Below are 21,263 nucleotides of genomic sequence, written 5' to 3' on the forward strand. Positions count from 1 at the left end.
GAAGGTCTAAAATGAAACCCACGTAACGACCAAAATATTCCCGCGACATCCTGCTAACACCATTTGAGAGTTCATGGAGCCACTGGCTATCAATTTGAAATGTTCATGCTTTGTCATCAACTATTGATTTTCGAAAAGAATGATTCAGAGAATATAGCCATCCCCCCTTTTTTTTGTTTACCTTCGAATGCGTTTCCTGATATTGGGTCGGTCGGTCGGACTGAAAAAAAAATTAAATAAATAAATAAAAAATCACAAGAAGTCTCGGAATATTAGGTCTGGTACCCCAGCATCATTGCTTTGGAGCCTGGAAACGGTTACTAAAATTCTAGTAACCGTAACCGTAACCGTGACCGTAACCATTTCCGGATAACTTCACTAAACGTCGTCAGAATGGCTCTAAACTCGGCACAAGAGACAAGTTCGTCACACATTTGAGGTAGGAAAACTTTATTTCAAATGAGATAGTCATTTACACAATTTTTTTACGATCGGTGATTTTCCCATACAATTCTCTATATACACAAGCTGTCGCATACACCACATATTTTCAGCTTGGGGAGCCTGTGGGTCATGTGCTTTCTGTTCACGTGATCGCGTGACCATCGCTCTTGATCACAGATAGGAACCATAATGAATTTATCTCGCTTTCCTGTACAGGACAAATACTACGAGACAAGTGAAGACCATTGAGAGGGAAATTTTCCGCCACAAAAAGCTTAGCTCTATTTTCCGATCCGACTCCAGCTGAAAAGGCACCTTCGTTGCCGTCATCTGCTTCGATACACACCCATTGCAGGAAATCCTCCGTCACTTTTATTTTCATTTTCGTTGTAAAGGCCTCCAAGATCTTTCTGTTCGCAAATTAAGATCGCCCGAAAGAAGAAAACATTCACTGCATTTTCTGCAAGGTAAGCTTGCTTAACTAACAAATTTCCACTTCTTAAGCGGTCCGTTTATTTCGTTGTTTTAATATGGCTTTAGAGTATTAAGTGAATCTGCGTGTAAATATGTTGTTGTTCGAGACAGGCTTCCTTCACCATTGTTTCAACCAAATGTTTTCCCAAATTGAGAAATATTGTAACAAAATACGCCTTTGTACGGAGAAAGCGGAATTAACGGTCAAACGGAATCTAATGGCATGGATATGGCTGGGCTAGAGAGAGCACAAATTGAACATAGGAAATCCCGAAGTACTAATCTTCTCGGACTCACAAGCTGGACATTTTGAAGTGAACATTAAATTTTCTTAGCTTGAGTTAGACTTGTTTGTCACCAAGTGTGTGGGTTTTTCAGGGTTGTTTTGGCTTAAAAGAAATGGAGTGAACAGAAGACAGCCGCCCCACCAATTGTAGTTTATCTACGTAGCTGAGAATTTAGGTGAGTCTCGTACAACCTCTTCCGCTCTTTAAATACCATTAGCGAATCTCGATCTAAATGAAATGTTCCACCAGCGACTTCCATGCTGAGCCCAGACTGACTTTAGTCATTTAATTTCCTATGTTGTAGTGACGTACGTACAGCAGTTACATTTGTATCCGACACATTCATGTCATTTATTGGAATAAAGATGATAAGCTTAATAAAAATCATTAATTGGTTGAACGATAAACTCACTGAATTTTCACTGCAAGGTCACTGCAAAGTAAACGCACCATGAGTGCCTCAACTCATACTGTCCTAACAATCTTTGTGGACACAAACAATGGACATTAAGATTAAAGTAGCTCCATTTGGAACACATTCTGTTGGTGTCCAAAACTAAAAAGGTGGAAGACTGTGACGAGGGTCTTTCCTGTGAGGGTAGAATCTCAGACAGAATCATATAACTTCCTTGTCCATAACAAAAAGGGATTTTTATCTTTTGTTGCATGAGGTAAATCTTGATACATGTACATGTATTAGGACTCCCCCTCCCCACAATGGCTTATTTTACCCATTTGCTGGGGTGGGGTAGGGGGAGAAGGCATTCATGGCCTTGCTTTCAAGTTCTGGTCCACAAGCATAAAAAACAGGGAATTAGCCTCAACTCTTTGTCCATGGTTGTAGATTTAATCTTTGATGTAACTACCCTACCCTAGGCTAGACACGGTTAAAGCAATATCATAGGTTGTTAATTTAAAAACAATTGTGCTTAATCCTGAACAGACTGACTTGTGTTTTAATAATATCGTGTCAGTTACAGTACTAAGAAGTTTTTTTTTAAAATTTGAATTGAACACTTCACCATCACATTATTATTTTTGTCTTGCAACACTTCACTGGCTGCAAACCATTTGTTATGTAAAATCCAAAATTTCATTCTTCTATAAAAACAGATAAATACTTTGTGAAGTATGTGTACACGGCCTTTCTTAAATTTTATTGAACTATATATTTTGCTCGTGATGGCTTTCAGTAGTAGTAGTAACACTCACTTATTTTTGAAAGCAAAATTTTGAATTAGAATTTTGCAACTTACATATTAATGAATTTGACCAGGACATCTTAAAGGTGGATGCTCTATTTCTGGTCCCTGCGGTAGTGATTCTCTATCTGCTTATTTTCAATTTTGTTGTCTCGAAAGGAGGAAACGTTTTAGCCAAAGATGTGATTTCCAGACTATTCTGAATAAGACTATTAAAGATCAAGTTATTGCAGGTATGTACAATGAGCATGTACATGTAAGACTTTGTAATCCTACACATGTGGTGTGCTTCCAAATGAAATTTACTGTAATTAATTATAATGCAATACCCACAAATATCAGAAATAATATTTTAAAAGATGTGAAAACTAGGCTTGGAAAAAAAAAGCCCATAGTTTCAGATAATTTTGAAACATCTTCATAAATATTTTTGTCACCCACCATGATAATAATTTTGTAATTATGAGTGCTCTGTTCTGGAATTATAACTATCTCATTTTTGTCTAACTTTGATTTTACTGACTGGCTCACAACAAGAAATTCACTTAAGGCTATTATTTAATTATTATTAACTTCTTTATAATATTATTGTCATAAAAACATGAGTTCTTAATCCATTTTCTCATGGTTCTTGTCTTTTGCAGACCTCTTGCAGTCACCTGTTTTGTAGGGGAAAGATTCTTCAACCTAAAATTTTCTCGGTCATGATGTTACAGCAACAACCAGAGATTTAGGTAACGAACTAGTTAAAATGCACAGAGCAAAGCATCACTTCAATTTAACATCTATAGTTTGACCACATTTGAAACTTCAAACCTTATCAAATAAGTCATCTCAAAAATTTAATTATTAATTTTTCTCTAAAATTATTTCCCTCAAAGCTTTAATTCAGTTTTCATTTAGAGCTACAGGCTGTGACAAAATTTGTTGGAACAGTACTCGACTATACAGATCTGAATCTTTCGCAGCTCATTCTCCCCTCACAATGCTGTTTCAACCTGAGTTTCTGAGCCCATTTGTTATGATTGCAGGAACACACAGCAAATAGCTTAGGTAAATCAGAACAACAACAGGTTTTAATAGTCTATGAAAAACCGGCCACGAGGGAGCGAGCCGAGTCACATGACAATGACGTGTATAACTATGACATCATAACATCATCCCCTTCATAAAAGAAAGAAAACCTATCGAGAGGTACTCAAAGAAATCAAAAGCAAAAATGTCTCTAACAACAATATTCGCAGAGTATCTAAGACGTGTAATCTTGAAAACGAACTAGGGGTCTAACTGTACGGCCACTCCTTGTTACAGTAGGACTAGATGCCATATGGACAGCAGTTGTCTTGGGATTAGCTGGACCAGGAGTTGCCTCTCCAGAATATCCTTGGGGTATGGCATACTGGATGGGTTGCTGTTCCTTGCTGGTATCACGTGGTTGCTCAGAACTAGCCAACAGGTTTGCTGCAGGTGGAACCAAACGTAGCTGCCTATGATTTCTTCGATAGGTACGGTTACCAGATACAACAGCATAGCAGCGTGGTCCGATCATCTTCTTACAAACAGGTTCAGTCCAGGTGTTCTCATTCGGCTTCTTCATTCTAACAGTCTGACCAGGCTGTAGTTCAGGCAATGCTTGTCCTTTAAGGTTATAGTAATAGGCCTGCTTTTGTCTGGAGGCAATTAGCTTTTGGTGCACATCCATTGGCGGGACTGTTGCTGGTTCGAGCAGTCTTGGTGTTAGCGGTAGCAGGTTGCGTGTTCTTTTACTGTACAGTCTTTGAGCTGGAGAGGAGCCAATTTCAGTAGGTGTATTGCGGTAGTCGACCATAGAGGTAGGTATCAAACCTCTCACATGCAAAAACTACTGAGAGAAGTTCTTTTTCGATTTGGGATAGTGGCCTTCGGGGGGAGTACAAAAGTACCCTTGAGGCAAAAGCAACTGGCTGACCTCCCTGGAGTAGGGTGGCACCAAGTCCAGCAGATAGCAATGCATCACATTCAACTGTAGTGGCTTGTCTGACATCATAAAACTTGAGCACTGGAGCATCACAAACAAGGTTGACAGTGCTGTTAAAATCTGTGAAAATATCATGAAGAAGGCAGCTCTTGGAAAGTTTGACCCATATCTTGACAAGACTTTAAACCCAACAAAGGTGTAACCTTTTGATTAACAATGACAAAGTTCAGTTCATGTTTGTTGCCATTATGCTCTACTTTCAGTCTTTCAGAACCCAATGCCTTTCGCTAGTGACCTTGCAACACTAGTGTGATATCTTTAGGAACAATGCTAGCTCTGTTGACATCATTGGTGGCTCTGATATAATCCTCTAGTGGCAAAATATTTGTATCAATCTGGAATGTTATTGAAACAGTGTCATTTAGAGTAACTGGAACAAGGGCCTGATCTTTGCCACCAATGTTATTTCTGTAAAAATACTTCCTCGACATCATTAACATTCACATTCTCAGACTTACTGCGACATTTAACTGCAAAGTGTCCAACGTTTCCACATTTCTTGCATTTTGTCCGGATGCTGGACATAGCTTTCTGTCAAGTGCATGTTTGCCACTGCAAAAGAGACATTCTTTAAGTTTGCTGTTAGACGAGGGGTTCTGAGTGAAACTTTTCGGGAGCTTCCCTTTCTCCGATTTCCTCTGTGGCGTAAGGTTTGTGTTTCACGGCATTGACATCTTCCTGAACCGAAGCTTCACCTGCAATTTCAGAGGCTAGCGAATGAGTAACCTGACTAGCTTTGATCATTTCAACGGCCTTATCCAGGTCGAGATCACGCTTTCCAAGCAGCTTTTCCCGAATCCTGTCATCCTGTACTCCAAGAGTCAAACGATCTCGAACAAGCGATTCATGAAGTGTTCCAAAACCACAGTTCTCAGACAGCTTCATCAAAGCTGTTATGTAACAGTCGAGCGACTACTCGGCAATTGCTCACATTTGAAAAAAACAAACCTTTCGTACGTTTCATTCCGAGGAGGAACGCAACACTCTTCAAACTTTTCCAAAACTTTGTCCATTTTAAGAGCATGAGACGCATCCTCCCACTGGAAGGTTTCGTACATGTCCAATCCCTCCTTGCCAACAACGTTTAAGAAAGAATCAACACGAACTTCAACTTCAATTCAGCGGAGCGGGAGCTTTGGCAGTCGTGGTGGCCATGTTTGTATAAGAATTGAACGCAGACTATAACTTTGTCGGTCAGCTACCAACCGCGAACAAATAGTTGAAACTTTCAGGAAACGTAGCAGCCACCGTCAACTCCGAAGAAAAAAAAAAAAAAAGGGTTAAAATTGCTCTTCTGACACCATGTTATGATTTCAGGAACACAGCAAAGGGCTCAGGTAAATCAGAACAACACCAGGTTTTAATAGTCCATGAAAAACCGCCCACAAGGGAGCGAGCTGGGTCACATGACAATGACGTGTATAACTACATGTATGACATCATAACACATTTGCCAAAACAACATTGTGGGAGGGCAAGGTATTGTAAAGTGTTTCAACAATTTTGTCTGAGACTGTAGGTCTCAAAAACATCAGCATTAGTTGAACTGCTTTCAACCTCTTTTAAGTTCTGTTGAATGACATCAAAAGATGTCTGAGCTGCATTTAATGTCTGAAACTACATGTAAGAGGTGGTTTGATCAAACTCATTTCCACACATCTTGACTGCTTTGAACACAATAATTAGTCTGTCAATCAGTACATGTCTCTTGATGTTTCCTGCATGAAGCATGGCATCTGACAGGATGCGGCAATGTGGATATGCATAATTCCTTAAAATCTGCATCCTCCGCATAATTACGATATTTTCTGCATAAAACTGAAGAAATGCCTAATATTGGTGATAAAGCAGCTGCTTGCCATCCTCACAAACACAAAAGCCAAAGTGATTGAAATTTGACTACTTTGAAACGCTTATTTTCCTGAACATCCAAGAAAACCTGCCATTTCATTCGCAAGATGAAAGTTCGTAAGCAGTTTCTTCGCATTTTTCGGCAACGAGTCTGGACACTAGTTAAACTGTTTTCATAACATACCTAAGCTCGAAATTTTAAAAAAAGATGCAACAAGATATGAAAAATTAGCCACAAGTTATAGTAGCAAATTAAATTGATCATTTGTAAAAGTAGGGAGAATCATTGGGATGAAGTTGTACAAAAACAAAATAGGAGCCTGCAATATGTATGCATAAAAAACCGCTGGAAATGGTGAATGATCAAGGGAATGGATCGTGGTTCAACCACATCACAATTTTGCTCCAAATTGAAACAAAATTCATGATGAGAAAAAAAAAAATTATCACTTTATTTAATTTAGCAAAAGTTTTGGCAAAATGCCGATTACTAACCCTTTTAACTAATTAAAAGAAAGCCTATGACAAGGCTTCTGCACTGAGAAGAATAAGGCGTTTTCTTCCTCATGATGCAATGATAAAACTTTATAAAGCATTTATATTACCTCATCTCGAATACTGTGGTCCTTTGTTTGTAGGCATAGGTACGGGTCAACGCAACCGTCTCGAAGATGGCAACTGTCATATTTTGAGAACATTAATCGGGCACAACAAGTCAATGTCATACGACGCACTGCTCACTGCGGCTAGCATGACATCTTTATATTGTAGGTGCTTACATCAGGCGTTAATACTTCTTTTTAAATGTCTAAATGGTACGGGTCCTACATAATTATATTGCTAGCCTTTTTAAATACAGGCATACACCGTATAGGCTAAGAGGCGAGGGCTTGAATTTGGAATTACCTAAATTTAATTGTAAATTTAAGAAGAATTCTGTCACCTATTCATTAACTAAGTTATGGAACAGTTTGCCTTCTCCATGTGCGTCTTTCAAGTGATGCTAGTGACTTCAGAAGTAAATTGCATGATTGTAGTTTTTTAGAACGTGTTTTATAGTGTACAATTGTAGCTTTTAACTGCTTTTAGAATGAGTTTTAGAGTTTTCCAATTCACGTTTTTTAGTATGTGGCTTTTTGTTGTTTTTAAAATTGAGTTATATTATATGGCTGTAATTATTATAGATTTTGTTTATACACGTTCGTATTTTGAACAAGTTTTATAGCTCTTTGACGTAACATGTTAAAATAAATGATTCAATGATTGATTGATTGATTGATTGAATTTATTTTAACTGTGAAAACTGGTCGCAAATTGATGGTATCGCAGAGGGAAAAAATCAGTCGTAAATGCGACTGTATTGGTCGCAATTTCGAGTCCTGATTTAATTACCATAAGCATGTAAATACATTGGATGGGCCTAATTATTAGTTCTATAAATTGGTTAAATTTCCGCATAATCTGTTGTAATTTCTGCATAATCAACGCATAATAGGGCAAAAAGTTTCATAATCTTTAATTTTTTTCTGCATATCCTATCAGAAGCCCTGATGTAGGATGGCTTAAACGTCTGAAATGAGTAGAGAAGGTCAATTTAGATCTTCATCATGGAGGATGAAAGCACAGTAAAATGACAGTTTGAAGCAAGGGTTGAAATATCAGGGAAAACTTAATTCTTTTAAAATTTAATGTAATTCAGTAACAGTTTTCCAACCAAAATGGATGGGCCGCCTAATGTGAAAGGTAGTAGTAGGGAAAACAAACTTCCCTTACAAGTACTACCCTCCACTCAACAAGACAAAAATGTGGTAAATGCAAGAAACACTTAACTACACTGAGGGAATTTACCAAACTTGTGAACATAGATGCTTTCAGAGAATCATTTTTGTTTGTATCTCTCATTTTGCAGGTACAGTGTACATAATTATATAAATGCTCCATGGGTAGATTGATAAATTAAACTTAAAAGACACAGAGGAGACTGATCAGAGCTCGAAGTAAGTTACTTTAGTAAGTTATGATTGAGTGAATGAATGAATGAATGAATGAATGATTTATTTTGTTTAAAAGCAAATCACTGAATTCTGACAATAATTCTAGTACAAACAAAAACGTTTTGGAATGCAAAAAATCCTGTCTCTTTCTTTCTTTTTTTTTTTTCTAAATTGATTTCTATCTTTTAAATTCAGGTATGAGATATTTGAAAGTGAAAAACATTCACATGAGCTTGCTAGGATAAAAAATGATATTACAGTACCATAATTTACTCTTGAACATTTCACAGCTTGGCATCATGACATCCAACTAATAACAGACTGTTCAACATGCATGTACTGTGTTTGACTACTATTTCTATTTCAGAAGAACTTGATTTACTTGTTATGTTAGAATGCCATGGGCTAATTTAGGAGCTTTTTGGAGCAGAAGTACAGTCATGTAATGTTTAATCATGTCATCTTCTATCAAGGCCATGTCCTATGGATGCAAAAAAGCAGGAACGGGGGTAAACAGGCTAACACCAATCAATTAACTTATTCATTCCAGATTATTTTATCTTAGTATAAATACACAGGTGATTATACAAAATCGCGCGCTCTCATTGGCTGGCTATCTCGGATTATCAGCCGATAATCACCTCGACGGACAAAATGGCTGCCAGTAGTCGTTTTGCCACTGTAAGTGAAGATGATTTCTCTTTTTTGAAATAATCACCTGTGTATTTATACTAAACCAATTAGTCGCCTCAGGCTCAGTGATTATCGGTGAATATTCACCTCGACTTCGTCTCGGTGATTATTCACCGATAATCACTTCCCCTTCGGGGAATAATTATTGTTAAATAACATTCCATGGTATGGTGTTGCAGCATTATTGTTTTGTGAATACATACTGTACCGTACACTGTACGACATGGCTCTCAACCTATTCTTAACGCGCATCTTAGACTTTTTATGCAAATGACTTTTAGTATGAAATTAACCTTTTGTAGAACAAAATTTTCTTTTATTATAATAATGATTTGATAAAGATCAGATTACCATTAATTTTATGCCAAATTATTTGCTGTGGAAAAGAGGGCTACATGTATAAACGCAAGTTTGATTCTGCCGCTGATGATGAAGAACCACAATTTGTTTAAAAGCTCGTTACCCATTTGATTCATACCTTGTTCACCAGTGTAACACAAACCCTACAGTAGATAAGTGGTCCTCTAATATCATGCTGCCTTATGAGTTATAGCCAGAGTTCTCTGTCTGTTTGCTTTTATACTGTACATGAACACTGTTTGTCCAAATTTGTGACATAAATATCACTCTGAATATATCTATAAATCCCACTGCATTTGTCTGTGATTGTATTAAAAGTGGGCTATAATTGTTCATCAAAACAGCAGCTCATTGTGAACCAATACATGTATATCTGATTGACTTTGTGCAGAGAGTGATCCTGTTGTGTTTTTTAAGTTCTACCAATTACCAGTAATACAGTGTATATCATTCCTGTTGTCTGATGTTTGAGGCTCCATTATTGCACTCAGGACTTCTTGCTGGTTCTAAAGCGGAAAGTTTTTAAATGATCTTAAAAAGATTATCTGGCTAAGACTTACAATGAACATGTAGTGGTTTTCAAAACCTGGACAGTTAAAGGTGGCGCTGACCACATGTGTTAACACTGGGTCAATTGTTGCAGTAAAGCCTCATGAGGTTTTTTTTTTTCATCGATAAAACAAATTGATTTAAAAAGAGCAATTATTTCTACTTGTGGCTTTTGTTATGCTAACTGCATTTGAATGGAATCAAGTAAAATTTTCTCAGATGAGCGGTGACTAATGATTGAATCAATTTTCTTATGTTGAAGGATTCATAACTGCGCTGACATAAGTGAAAACAGTGTGAATTGTCTCAAAGGGGCACGTCTGGAAACAAGGCAAGCTTAAAGCCGCTGCTTGGAATTCCAGTAAGTGTGATAAATTACTCAATCCATGGAATTGAGGGTAAAAAGAAACATAAATCCGTTTCAATACAAGATGCTGAAATTAAGCGTTTCTGAAAGTTACATAACCCTCCAACACTGCCAATTTACAACAAAAGCATAATGTAAATGTAAAATGAAAATAAATGTAAATACTTTGTTAAAAGTGGCACCCCACTTTTAATAATCTGAAAGAAACTATTTAAACTTACTAGAAACATGATTAAGAACCCCAACTGGCAGGAGGCAACCAGTTGGCTATTTACAAAGTGTGGTGGAGTTGAATCCGGGAAAACGGGAAACAAATCCAAAGCAGAATCCAGAACGAGATTTGAACCCAGGGCAACCGCATGCAAACCCAGCGCCCTAATATAACGGTAACTATTGGACCACGCCGCCTCCCATTCATTTCTTTTTTTTTTTGCCTTTGATGTTGCTAACTAGTGAGTTCTTTAGAAAGCTCTTGTAAATGGCTGCGTTAAGGAGGCTCAAACCAGTTTCAACACTTTGAAGAAAATAACTTTGTACATGATAAGAAGGATAGAAGTGATCAGTTCTACAACACTCTATCACCAAGTATCTATGCTATGGTACCATACATGTCAAACAACAGTTCTTACTTAACAAAATGTTCCCAATATTGTGACATCGCATGTGACCATAGCATTAGGAGATCCATCCAAAAACTCCTCACGTTTTGTCTTTAAATGCTTATAAATCTCAGAAGAGAACTTGGTGAACCCCATTAAATTAGCGGGCTAAATTGAAACTATCTACAGAGTTTTTATACGGCTTTCCAGTTCATATGTTTACCTATTATATATTATTTGTTATGAAAAGATTGGTGTTTCATATGATATCATAACATTGTCGTTGCCTTAACAAGTGCTGTAAACTTGCAGTAAGTCAATCCTCCACATAAGGCTAACCGTTCTCTTGAAGTTGTTGAAGCTCGATTGAACCACCTTTAGAGAAGAGAATCGACAGATTTGGCACGAAAAGCGCAAGTCTAGGGGCGGGTTAGACCGGCTGCCTGGTCTGTGGACGTACTCCTCTGCAAAAGTCTGTAAATGGTAGAGGCATTGAAATGCTGTTTCATGCATTCTCTTGGAGATCTCCCTCACAAAATAACCAACCGCGTACGCGACAATGGCTTTCGAGTATAAATTAATTAGTCTCCTTTTCTTAAGTTGTGCATGTAGTAAATCGTTCAACTTCTTCTAATTAGCCATATTATCGTGCTGTGTTATAGTTATTTTAACGTAGGTATCCGGCCAATGTATGAAGTACTTGTGGTTAAGCTTTTCGCTGGCGGGAAGCACCAAGAGAAATTAATCTTGTTAATTTAATTAGCCATTGCTCGGTAGAAAAACCCTTCCTTTCCCTCGGCCATTCTCGACATTCTATACTCTCTTCCTTTACTTAATCGACATTTTGTACAACATTAATGTGTCTGGTAATTTCTTTTGTGTGTGTGTTAAGGAAACAGAATAGCTCTGGCTCAAGGTTCGTCCAACCCAGTGCAACAGCGTTATCACCACACTAACTATGGCATCAGGTTTATGGCAGCAATCTCAAGAACATGGCCCCAACAAAGTTCAAGTCACCATTTTGGCCTCTGAGTGGGGATCCAGTAGAGGCGGACTTTCCACAATCAACAGAGAGTTGGCCATACAGCTGGCCAAATTCTCAGAAGTCGAAATCACATACTTTTTACCGAAATGTTCTGAGGAGGATAGGAAAGTAGCTCTCAGCCGTGGCATAAAGATTCTTGAGGCAACACCACGGCCTGGGTTTGAAGAAATGGATTGGCTTAGCTTTCCCCCAACACATTTGGAGATTGATGTAATTGTTGGTCATGGTGTGAAACTCGGTCGTCAAGCACAAGTTATTCGTGACCATCACAAATGCGTGTGGTTTCAAGTAGTACACACTGACCCCGAGGAACTAGGCATGTTCAAATGTTACGAGAATCCAATCTCAAGGGGCGAGGAAAAGCACAATGTTGAAGTAGAGCTTTGCAAGATGGCTAATTTCGTTATAGGGGTCGGGCCCAAGCTGGCAGAGGCCTTTCGCAAATATCTCCGCTGTTGTAAAAGAGATCAAGATGTTTTTGAGTTCACTCCTGGTATTTTTGATGATTTTGTCAATGTTCAACAAGTTCCTGAGGAAAGAAAACAACTCAGTGTCCTGGTGTTCGGTCGTGGAGATGCTGAAGACTTCGAGTTGAAAGGATTTGACATTGCAGCAACATCTGTTGCGGCATTACCTGACACTCATCTTGTTTTTGTCGGAGCAGCTGATGGAAAATATGAGGAGATCGCAAATCGATTGCTTAAATGCGGTATTCCTAAAAATCGCCTTAGGGTGAGAAGCTATATGAAAAGCCGAGAAAGCTTAAAGGAATTATTCTGTGAGGTGGATCTTGTACTCATGCCTTCTAGAACAGAAGGATTTGGTTTGGCAGGTCTGGAGGCTCTGTCAGCTGGGCTTCCTGTGATCGTCAGCAAGAATTCGGGATTTGGAGAAGCCCTGGGCAATGTACCATTTGGCTCTTCATTCGTCATTGACTCTGAGGATCCCAATGCGTGGACAGCAGCTATCAAGGACATCTGGAACAAAAACAGAAGGACAAGGCTTGGTGAGGCTAAGGTTTTGCGTGACTCCTATGGAATGATATATAGCTGGTCTGAGCAGTGCAAAGATCTCAAAAAGATGATCAACTCTCTTAATGGTATGAACTAACAATGTATTTCAATCCCTTTATATAAAAATCGATTCAAATCTAAATCTACAATCCTGGCCAGAAGTTTTTAAAGCACCTCCCCTTTTGCGCTCTAAAACCCACGATTTCAGCTACGTTCTTGACGTTTTAGAAAAAGATGAATAGAAGCAAGTGTAATTGACCCCCTCCCCCCTAGCAATGTTGAAAGAAAATGAAGCTATTCTGAAGACTGTATCGGATGTGGTTAAAAAGGAAAAAGGGGGTTGGAATCGAACGTGATTACTGAAAAATCGTTATTATTGGAGTAATGCCAATTCACAAATTTTCCTACCACTGTGTGTAGTATTGTCATGCAACCACATAACATTGGCATCCAATTCAGAGCCATTTTTGGGGAACATTCATTGAAGTACTCAAAGAGTACATGTATACTATGGTCTACTATTAATACTCAATCAAATAATAGCAAAGACAATTAAAAGTGCTCTGAAAAATGTCACGCCAGTGTGACACGATGAGGTCATTTCGTGTTGCTTAGGAACTAAATTAACAAAAACTCAGTGAACCGCAAGCTCAATCCTTTCTTGGATTGATTGATTTTATTATTCTTGGAGGAGGGATTTTGCCACCAACTGGTTTGTTGTTTCCTAGACTGTGTTAGGGTTGAACATCGAGTCTTTCAATCCACGAGACAATCATGTATATCTTTGTTGTGTTCAGATTCAATTCAGATTACTTGGTTGGTGATAGCTAGGCCCATGAAATTTATTCACCTGATATTCATTTGTGTGAGAATAATTTTGTTTTTTTTCTGGGTACCCGCATATAGAACAAGTGGGACACTTGACAAAATCCAATGAAACTGCGTTGTGTCAAGACAATCCCATGCCAACTGGTAAGTTGTGACAATTCTACGTGGTTTAATCTGGCAAGGTACACGGAAGATTATATTTGCAGTGACGTATGTACTTCCAGTAATTTTCATCTTATGTTGCAGCAAAATAAGAATGTAGTCGTTCTTTAATGTGAGTCAAGGTCTACTTTTTCAGTTTAGGCTTTCCAATTTTTTTTTTTGGGTTGGGGGGGGGGGGGGGGTGTCTACGTACATTTTCTAGAGCATAGAACTGAATTATACAATGAGTTTGTATGGCATTAGGTCTCGGTTTGTAGCACATACTCTTCAGGGTGACGGTAATCGAGCTTCATTTATTCGTTCGTTTGTTCGTTCTTTCATCCATTAACAGTCCTCTTAAAGTCATCAACACTACCCTCAATTATAGTTAGAATATCATGCATTACAACATCAACTGCTTCACATTAGATGCAGTTCTTCTACTTGCTCAATACGTTGCATCTTAAAGAGTGGTTGAGTTAGCTAACGGACGAACTAACGGATCTGTTTATCTTTGCTGGACCGGAGTATTTTGTACGTACTCTTTGTGTTTATTTTATTTATTGTGGGAACTGGACTTGTGTTTTTATTACGCGGTTATTTGTTTTTCTAGCGTGTCCAGAGAAACTTGTAGAGCTTATCAAACGAGACTACAAAGGTGCTGTTCTTTGTCCGTTTCCATGGTGCGAGGATGAGCTACAATTTGAACTGTCCAACATCTTTACAAGATTACAAATTATTAGCAAGAAAAAAGAACGCGCAAGGCTAACGGGCAACATCGTAAATATGACAGATGTCTTCGCACCACATAAAGAATGTGACAGACCAAGAGTGGTGCTGATTGAGGGGCAGCCTGGAATGGGTAAAACCACTTACTGTCAGAAGCTTGCATATGATTGGTCCATGGCGGGAATACCACCTGAAGCTTCCTTTCCCATAGTGGAGATACTTCTTCTTCTGAAGTGCCGTAACATGAAGACTGCTGACATCGAGGAAGATATCAATGATCAGCTGCTACCACTCGATGCAGAAAAGAAGGAGAAGGAAAATTTCTTCGAGTTCATTCGCCGTAATCAATCTAAAATCTTATTGGTTCTTGATGGATTGGATGAATTACGTCATGATCTCTTGCAGGGTTTCCTACCCTTGATTAAAGGCAAAGTTTTCTCCAATGTTTATCTAATGTTGACAGCTCGTCATGAGGCAGGAACGGAGGTACGGCGATACTGTGACACACTTTTAGAGATTGTCGGCTTCACCAATGAAGATGCTGAAAGCTACATCAAGAATTATTTCACCAATCACGAGAATCCAAGCCTTGCAAAGAAAATGATCAAGAAATTGAAAAGGAGTCCACAGCTGTGGGAATTGACTCACAATCCACTTAACACAGCTTTGCTGTGCCTCGTTTTTGAAGATTCAGAAGGAAAGTTCCCTTCAAACAGAACCAAATTGTATGACGAACTTGTTTCGTGTGCTTTGAGGAGATATTGTGCAAAGAAGGAAGTTTCTTTGTGTAACAATGATTACATTGAGGCATTTGCAGAACAGCTCAGTTTGCTGGGAAAGATGGCCTTTGAAGCTCTATTGAATAATCAGGGTTATTTCACTGGAGATGAGTTGAAATGCCAATCAACCGAATTCCTAGAATTCGGTTTTCTTTCTCGAGAGGCTAGTATGAGTAAAATCAGACCAAACCCGAGTTATTCATTTACCCATAAGACCTTTCAGGAATATTTTGCGGCGTTCCACTTGGCCCATCAACTGTTAAAAGAAGATGTAGAGAAGGTCACCCTGCTAGCTCAGCTCAGTCCTGTTGACAAGTATTGGCAGGTGTGGGGATTTCTCATCACATTGGTCGCAAGTAAGGGTGATGATGTAGCAGATTTTGTCGTGTCACGTCTTTGCAATTCCTTTTTCCGTAATACACAAATCAATATTCTTCCGAAATGGAGTTGGGCAGAGGAGGAAGAAAGCGAGGAAGAAGAGGAAGATGTCAGCAATAGCAGTGATGATTTTTTTTTCTACGACATGAGCTACGACGAGGACAGCGAAGACTTCGACGACAACGAAGACGGTGTTGTCGCGGACATTAACGAGGACAGCGGTGGCGGCAACGACAGTTTTGAGGTTGCCGTTTGTAAAGATGATTCTTTTTCCTGGAGTTTGCCTTTAGAACGTTCAGCATTGGAAGATATAAGGGTGGAAAGTTTTTTAACTGAAACATGTAACCTTATTGCTGATTGTGAAGGTGGGAGAAATGAACTAAAGGATTACCAGAAGAAGATGATACATACACTTGCAAGCTGTTTTCCTTTGTTTACAGTGAGGGTCCCCTCGCGCGGTGTTCACAACATTCGCGTTCTCTGTGAATATCTGAAAGAAAATTCCGCACTGACAGAGTTGCTTTGGTACGCTAGCTTAGATGAGTTAGCACTGGGAACCATTAACCATATTCTTCAGACAAGTCAGAGGTTGGTGGGCTTACATCTGCGGACTGACTTAAACAGCACATCACTTACACCAGCTCTTCAGTCGAATAGCACGTTAACTCGTCTGAATCTGCGATATGCCAGGATCCGTATTTCAGGAGCTAAAGCACTAGGAGAGGTTCTTCAATCAAATCGTACTTTGACACATTTGAATCTGCATGCTAATATGGTAAGTCATATTGGAGCACAAGCTATAGCAAAAGGCCTACAATCAAATAATGTGTTAAAACATTTGGATCTAAGCAATAACGCTATTGGCGACCAAGGAGCCGTTGCGCTTGCTCACGTTTTGAAGTCCAACCATACCTTAACCTATTTAGATTTGGGTTTTTTTGCAGAGTTTATGGAAGGAATACCTGATTTTTGGCGGCCCTCCTCTGATTTTGATGACGTTCGTTCTGAATTTATTGGTGAATCAGGGGCATTAGCAATAGCACATGCTCTCCAATCTAATTGTTCACTGACTTACTTAGATCTTCGTGGTAATTATGTCAATGACTCAGCAGCAGCAGCGCTTGGACAGGCACTCCAATCAAACTGCACTCTGACTCATTTTTATCTTATCGGTATTTTCTGCCCAAACAAAATTCACTTCGGCAATTCAGGAGCAGTAGCCTTTGCAAAGGCTCTTCAATCAAGTGGTACTCAGTTGACCCGTTTGGATTTGCATAATACATCGATCAACTCTTCAGTCGCTATGGCGCTCGCAGAGGGTCTTCAGTCTAATCGTTCCCTTGAGCGTTTAGATTTAAGTGGAAACGAAATTGAATGTTCAGGAGCAAAATCCCTGGCAAAGGCCCTGAAATCAAATCGTGCTTTGACGCATTTACAGCTGCGTTCAAACCACATCGGCGACTCAGGAGCCACAGAGTTTGCAGAAACTCTTCGATATAATGATACTTTGACCTTTTTAGACTTGCGGGAGAATCCGATTGGCAAGTTAGGAAAACAAAACCTTCAACAGATTAATGCGCGGACGAGTTGCACGCTTAAGTTTCACGCTTAAGTTTCACGAGCAAAGGCCAAAGTGGGCACGTTACATTTAGCATTCAGTCAGTATGGTTTGTAATTTCCGTGCTCGTTTTGAACTGAACCAACACGAAGGAAGTTTAAGCCACACGAGAAAGATATGAATCTAGTTTCGCATGGTTCGTTTCATTAGGCCTATGGTTTGCTTACTGAAAGGAACAGTCTAAAACCAGATTTTGATGATTATCTGATGTTGGTTTTCCTCTATCCGGTTGGAGATCGGATTCTGAAGGAGCGGTTGGTGACCGTTGGGAAGTCAGTGGTGATGTGACAGTCTTTCAGATCGCTGTGAAGAAGACCCTCTTAAGATTCTGGCTTCGCGGTTCATTTCAGGTTAACTTGTTCATAATTGTAGAGAAAGCTGTTGGCTTTTTAGTGGATTGTTTTTTTCTAATATCCTTGTAAATGAAGCAGTCATATTTGCAGTTGGTTACACAACATAATCATTGTTTTGTACTGACAATGTGTTCTAGCATGCTACAACCGTTTTCGGCAGATTGCTTTTAGAGTGGAGATTTAGCTTGCGCTCGATTGATCTTAGGCTGGGAAAAGAAGAAATACAATAGCCCTGACGATTCGTTTGATTGAGGCGCTATTCCGATTTCGGAAACGTGTTCCAAGAACTCTGCTCTAGTGACGCCACTTTTTGGTGTTGCGGCCTTTTCAAAGCAACCAAAAAAGTTCAAGATTGGGCCTAGGCGTTTTTTTTAATATGTATTACTAGTTTCGTAACGATTTCGTAACGAAATTGTACTTACCGTAGAGATTTTTATTTCTGTCTTACGGAGTCAGATTTTGTACATAGTTACCTTATTATGTACTTATTGACTGAATGGGAGGGCCGGACAGGAAAATATTTGGCTCAAGGTCATGGCGTACGGACCGAGCGCCGCGAGGTCCGTGGGCCAAGACCGAGGGCCAAGTGTTTTTCTGTCCAGCCCGACCTAAACTCAGTCAATTGCCGGTTTTCACTGTCACACCATCATCAAAACCATTCAACAAATAAAGTCAAGACTCAAAGAGATAAAAGAAGATGAATATTCAAACAGTCTCACAAAGGTTCAGGTCTGTGCGATGTTTCGTGCGGGAGATATTCGAAGAAATGTTTTACTCAAATTTATGAGGCTTTGTATGGAGACGCAATGTTTGTGTCCCTCTCAGGGACACAAAGATGGCGGCCGGAAGCTGACAAAAACATATGTCATCGAGTTTTGCTATAAAAAGCCAGTAGTCGTCTTCTGAGGGCTCATAAACATCTATGTGAGTACTTATTCTCACACAAGGACTGTTCAGATTGCAAAATCTCAGCGGATGTCACTTTTTTAACTTACGTGATAGCATTCTCGACCGCAATTTTAATATCGTGTCACTCAAAAGCTTAGAAATTCAACCTTGCTTTATCACAAGACGGAAAACCCTATCAAACTGAAAATTAGTAAAAAGACAAGTATTCAGCTGTTCTAATAACTAACTAAACTAAAAGCTCAAAAGGATTGATAATTCCTTATTTTTTAGTTTTGATGACGTCACGTGAAAACCAAGAATAAGCATTTTATCATATGGTCTCTACACTATTCATGAGCACTCAGAATTTGAAGTTTGGACAAAATAAGTAACAAAAATTTACACTGACAAGTTATGAAATATGTTGTTTGCATTTGCTTTTCTGGCTGTAAATAACTTGGATGTGTAAAAACAACGAAATCCCCAAAAATTGCATTGCACGGAGCAGTACCTGTTCCTTAGTAGGGGCGTATGGCTTTTTCCGGCCCTGCTCGCGCTTATGTGTACGGCCGTCTTACGGGCATTTTCCCAATAGTTTTCCATTGAAAGCGCGCGCGGGGCCATACGGGCCATGTCATAATATGTACTTATTTACCCTCTATCTTCAGTTATTCCATCCTTTTCCCCCGAAAAAAAAAAAGACAGATATCATATTACTCCACTAACTCCCATAAAGGCCGCCTCTACAACGGCCACTTACCTCTAAACCCCAAGGTCGCCGTTGTGTGACGAGCCCTCAGAGCGTCTGCGCAGGAGTCTAGCTGTGGAGAGGTTTGACTGTATTTCTCACGCATTCTTCCCCAGTTCCGCTCGTTTGTGCCCTGTCCTCTTTCCCTTTTGTCCGCCTTTTTGCCTGCAAACGAGACCCTTGAATACTGTCTGGTTTAAAATTTGACGGAACCTTAAAAAAGACCTTGTTGACGGACACGAAACTTCTCGCTTTGAAAAAGGTTAACGGCCAAACGTACTAAAAGGGAGAAAATATGAGGAATTTATTTCTTTCTTTCGCTAGGGTCGTGATCTTTTTTTAAAAAGATTTATCGTTCGTCACTGCACTCCCCAGTGTTGTTTACTGAGTAACGTAACATCTACACTCGGTAATATTTCAACAGGCTTTAAAGGAATCTGAGGTCAAATTTTGATTAGAAGGGTAGCCGGGGTAGGAAGCTGCCGATCCTGCAATCCTTAGTAGACTGGTATTCACCGGAAAGCGGGAGAGGATAGGCTAATGGATAGTTCGTACGAATAGGAGGGTCGATTTGTGAATGACTTTAGCGAAGGGACTGATCTGTGTGTACATCTCAAACAAAATATACCTAAGTAAACGAAGAAAAAGCTACTATAAAATATAAAGGAATGGAAAGCTTCTATACATTGGATGATTACTCCGCGTTTTCGGTAACAGATGATACCTCTAACAAAGGGAGTATGTCGTAATAAAGAGGTCGCACTCACGGGTTACCGTAATACCCCTCCCTCACCCGCCGACATCTGAAATTTAGAATTGTAAACAATCATGGGATGAGGTTTTTGTGATATCCGGAATAATCGAGGTCGAAGGAAGTGCTATCAACCGAAGGCGAAGGCTGAGGCTGATAATACTAACTGAGATCTTGATTATTCCGGATATTACAAAAACCGAATCTCATAATTGTTTTATTATACAATGTCATTTATTCCTGCAAAGATTACAACATTTTACTTGTTACATGTTGTGCGTTTGTAATAAATAAAAAAATCCTTCTTTCGCAGCTACCCTGCAAGCAGAGTCTCTTTGACCTTATCAGCAGCCTATCGTGATTAACAGCCTATTGTGATCTAGCGGCGCTGAGTTGCGTAAAGCAGACCAGCTCTCATCTTCAGGTGACAAGAAAAACATGTTGGGCCACCTTTATCGGTTTCAATTAGGCCAGTATGTGTAAATCCATGGCTATCCATCGGAGCAATGCAGTTCATCTAGTGCATCTGTTCTCGTACGTTATGTAGTCTGCATCAAAAGTCATTCCACATTCAGATACTAAAGAACTTAAAATAACTAACAATTTCCTTGGTTTTCCTCTTTACTTCTTTACAAAAAAACTGCTGTTGGAACGAGTATTGCCAGAAGTCAATAAAGTAACTCGTATAACTAAATTAAAGAATATGCCCAATGCGGACCTACTATTTTATGAAAAGAGTAATTCCGTTTTACGCAAGGTCAGCTCCTGTCAATCATCATTCACTGGGAAATGTATAGGTTTGCTTATAGAGCATTTTGATCAAGAATACTCTTAGCCTACTCCCAAACGTGCAAGCCTTGTTTATAGTTAGTAGGAATGTGACAGTAACCTGATTGCCCTAAACTTGACCTTCCTATGAGTGTAATCCTACCACAAGCTAATTAAGAAAATGTTGGCCTCTCTAGAGGGGCAACGCTAGCAAGCAAAATACGGTTACCCTCCTCCCAGGGTAATCCTATCTTGCTTGTACCCTACTAGAAGGGTAACCCGAAGGTGAAGGACTCCTAGACACCCCTCTGAGCATTGATTTAGCCAAGTAAACCAAATCTAATCAAAGACCTTGTTTAACCAAGTGCCCCTTAATTAAAGAGGTTT

At 39.3% G+C, this 21,263-nt stretch overlaps 1 protein-coding gene across 7 annotated transcripts; it reads left to right on the forward strand.

Moving 5' to 3' along the window:
* Positions 1-596: 596 nt before the first annotated feature.
* Positions 597-20,566, forward strand: LOC137997426 (protein NLRC3-like). Of its 7 annotated transcripts, none has more exons than XM_068843409.1 (10): positions 605-911; positions 1,297-1,380; positions 2,567-2,640; positions 3,052-3,141; positions 8,185-8,272; positions 10,134-10,232; positions 11,730-12,981; positions 13,802-13,867; positions 14,478-16,525; positions 20,422-20,566. In XM_068843409.1, exons 7-10 carry the CDS (start codon positions 11,796-11,798, stop codon positions 20,467-20,469), a joined length of 3,348 nt encoding a protein of 1,115 aa, XP_068699510.1. In that variant the 5' UTR covers positions 605-911; positions 1,297-1,380; positions 2,567-2,640; positions 3,052-3,141; positions 8,185-8,272; positions 10,134-10,232; positions 11,730-11,795; the 3' UTR covers positions 20,470-20,566. The 7 variants fall into 7 exon arrangements, with proteins under 7 accessions (XP_068699507.1, XP_068699504.1, XP_068699508.1 ...); XM_068843404.1 differs by lacking the exon at positions 20,422-20,566 and adding an exon at positions 8,637-8,778 and having other exon boundaries at positions 610-911; positions 14,478-18,404; XM_068843403.1 differs by lacking the exon at positions 20,422-20,566 and having other exon boundaries at positions 599-911; positions 14,478-18,410.
* Positions 20,567-21,263: the final 697 nt, after the last annotated feature.

The sequence above is a fragment of the Montipora foliosa genome, chromosome 3, assembly GCF_036669935.1.
Source record: "Montipora foliosa isolate CH-2021 chromosome 3, ASM3666993v2, whole genome shotgun sequence".
In the NCBI taxonomy this organism is placed as follows: Eukaryota; Metazoa; Cnidaria; class Anthozoa; order Scleractinia; family Acroporidae; genus Montipora; species Montipora foliosa.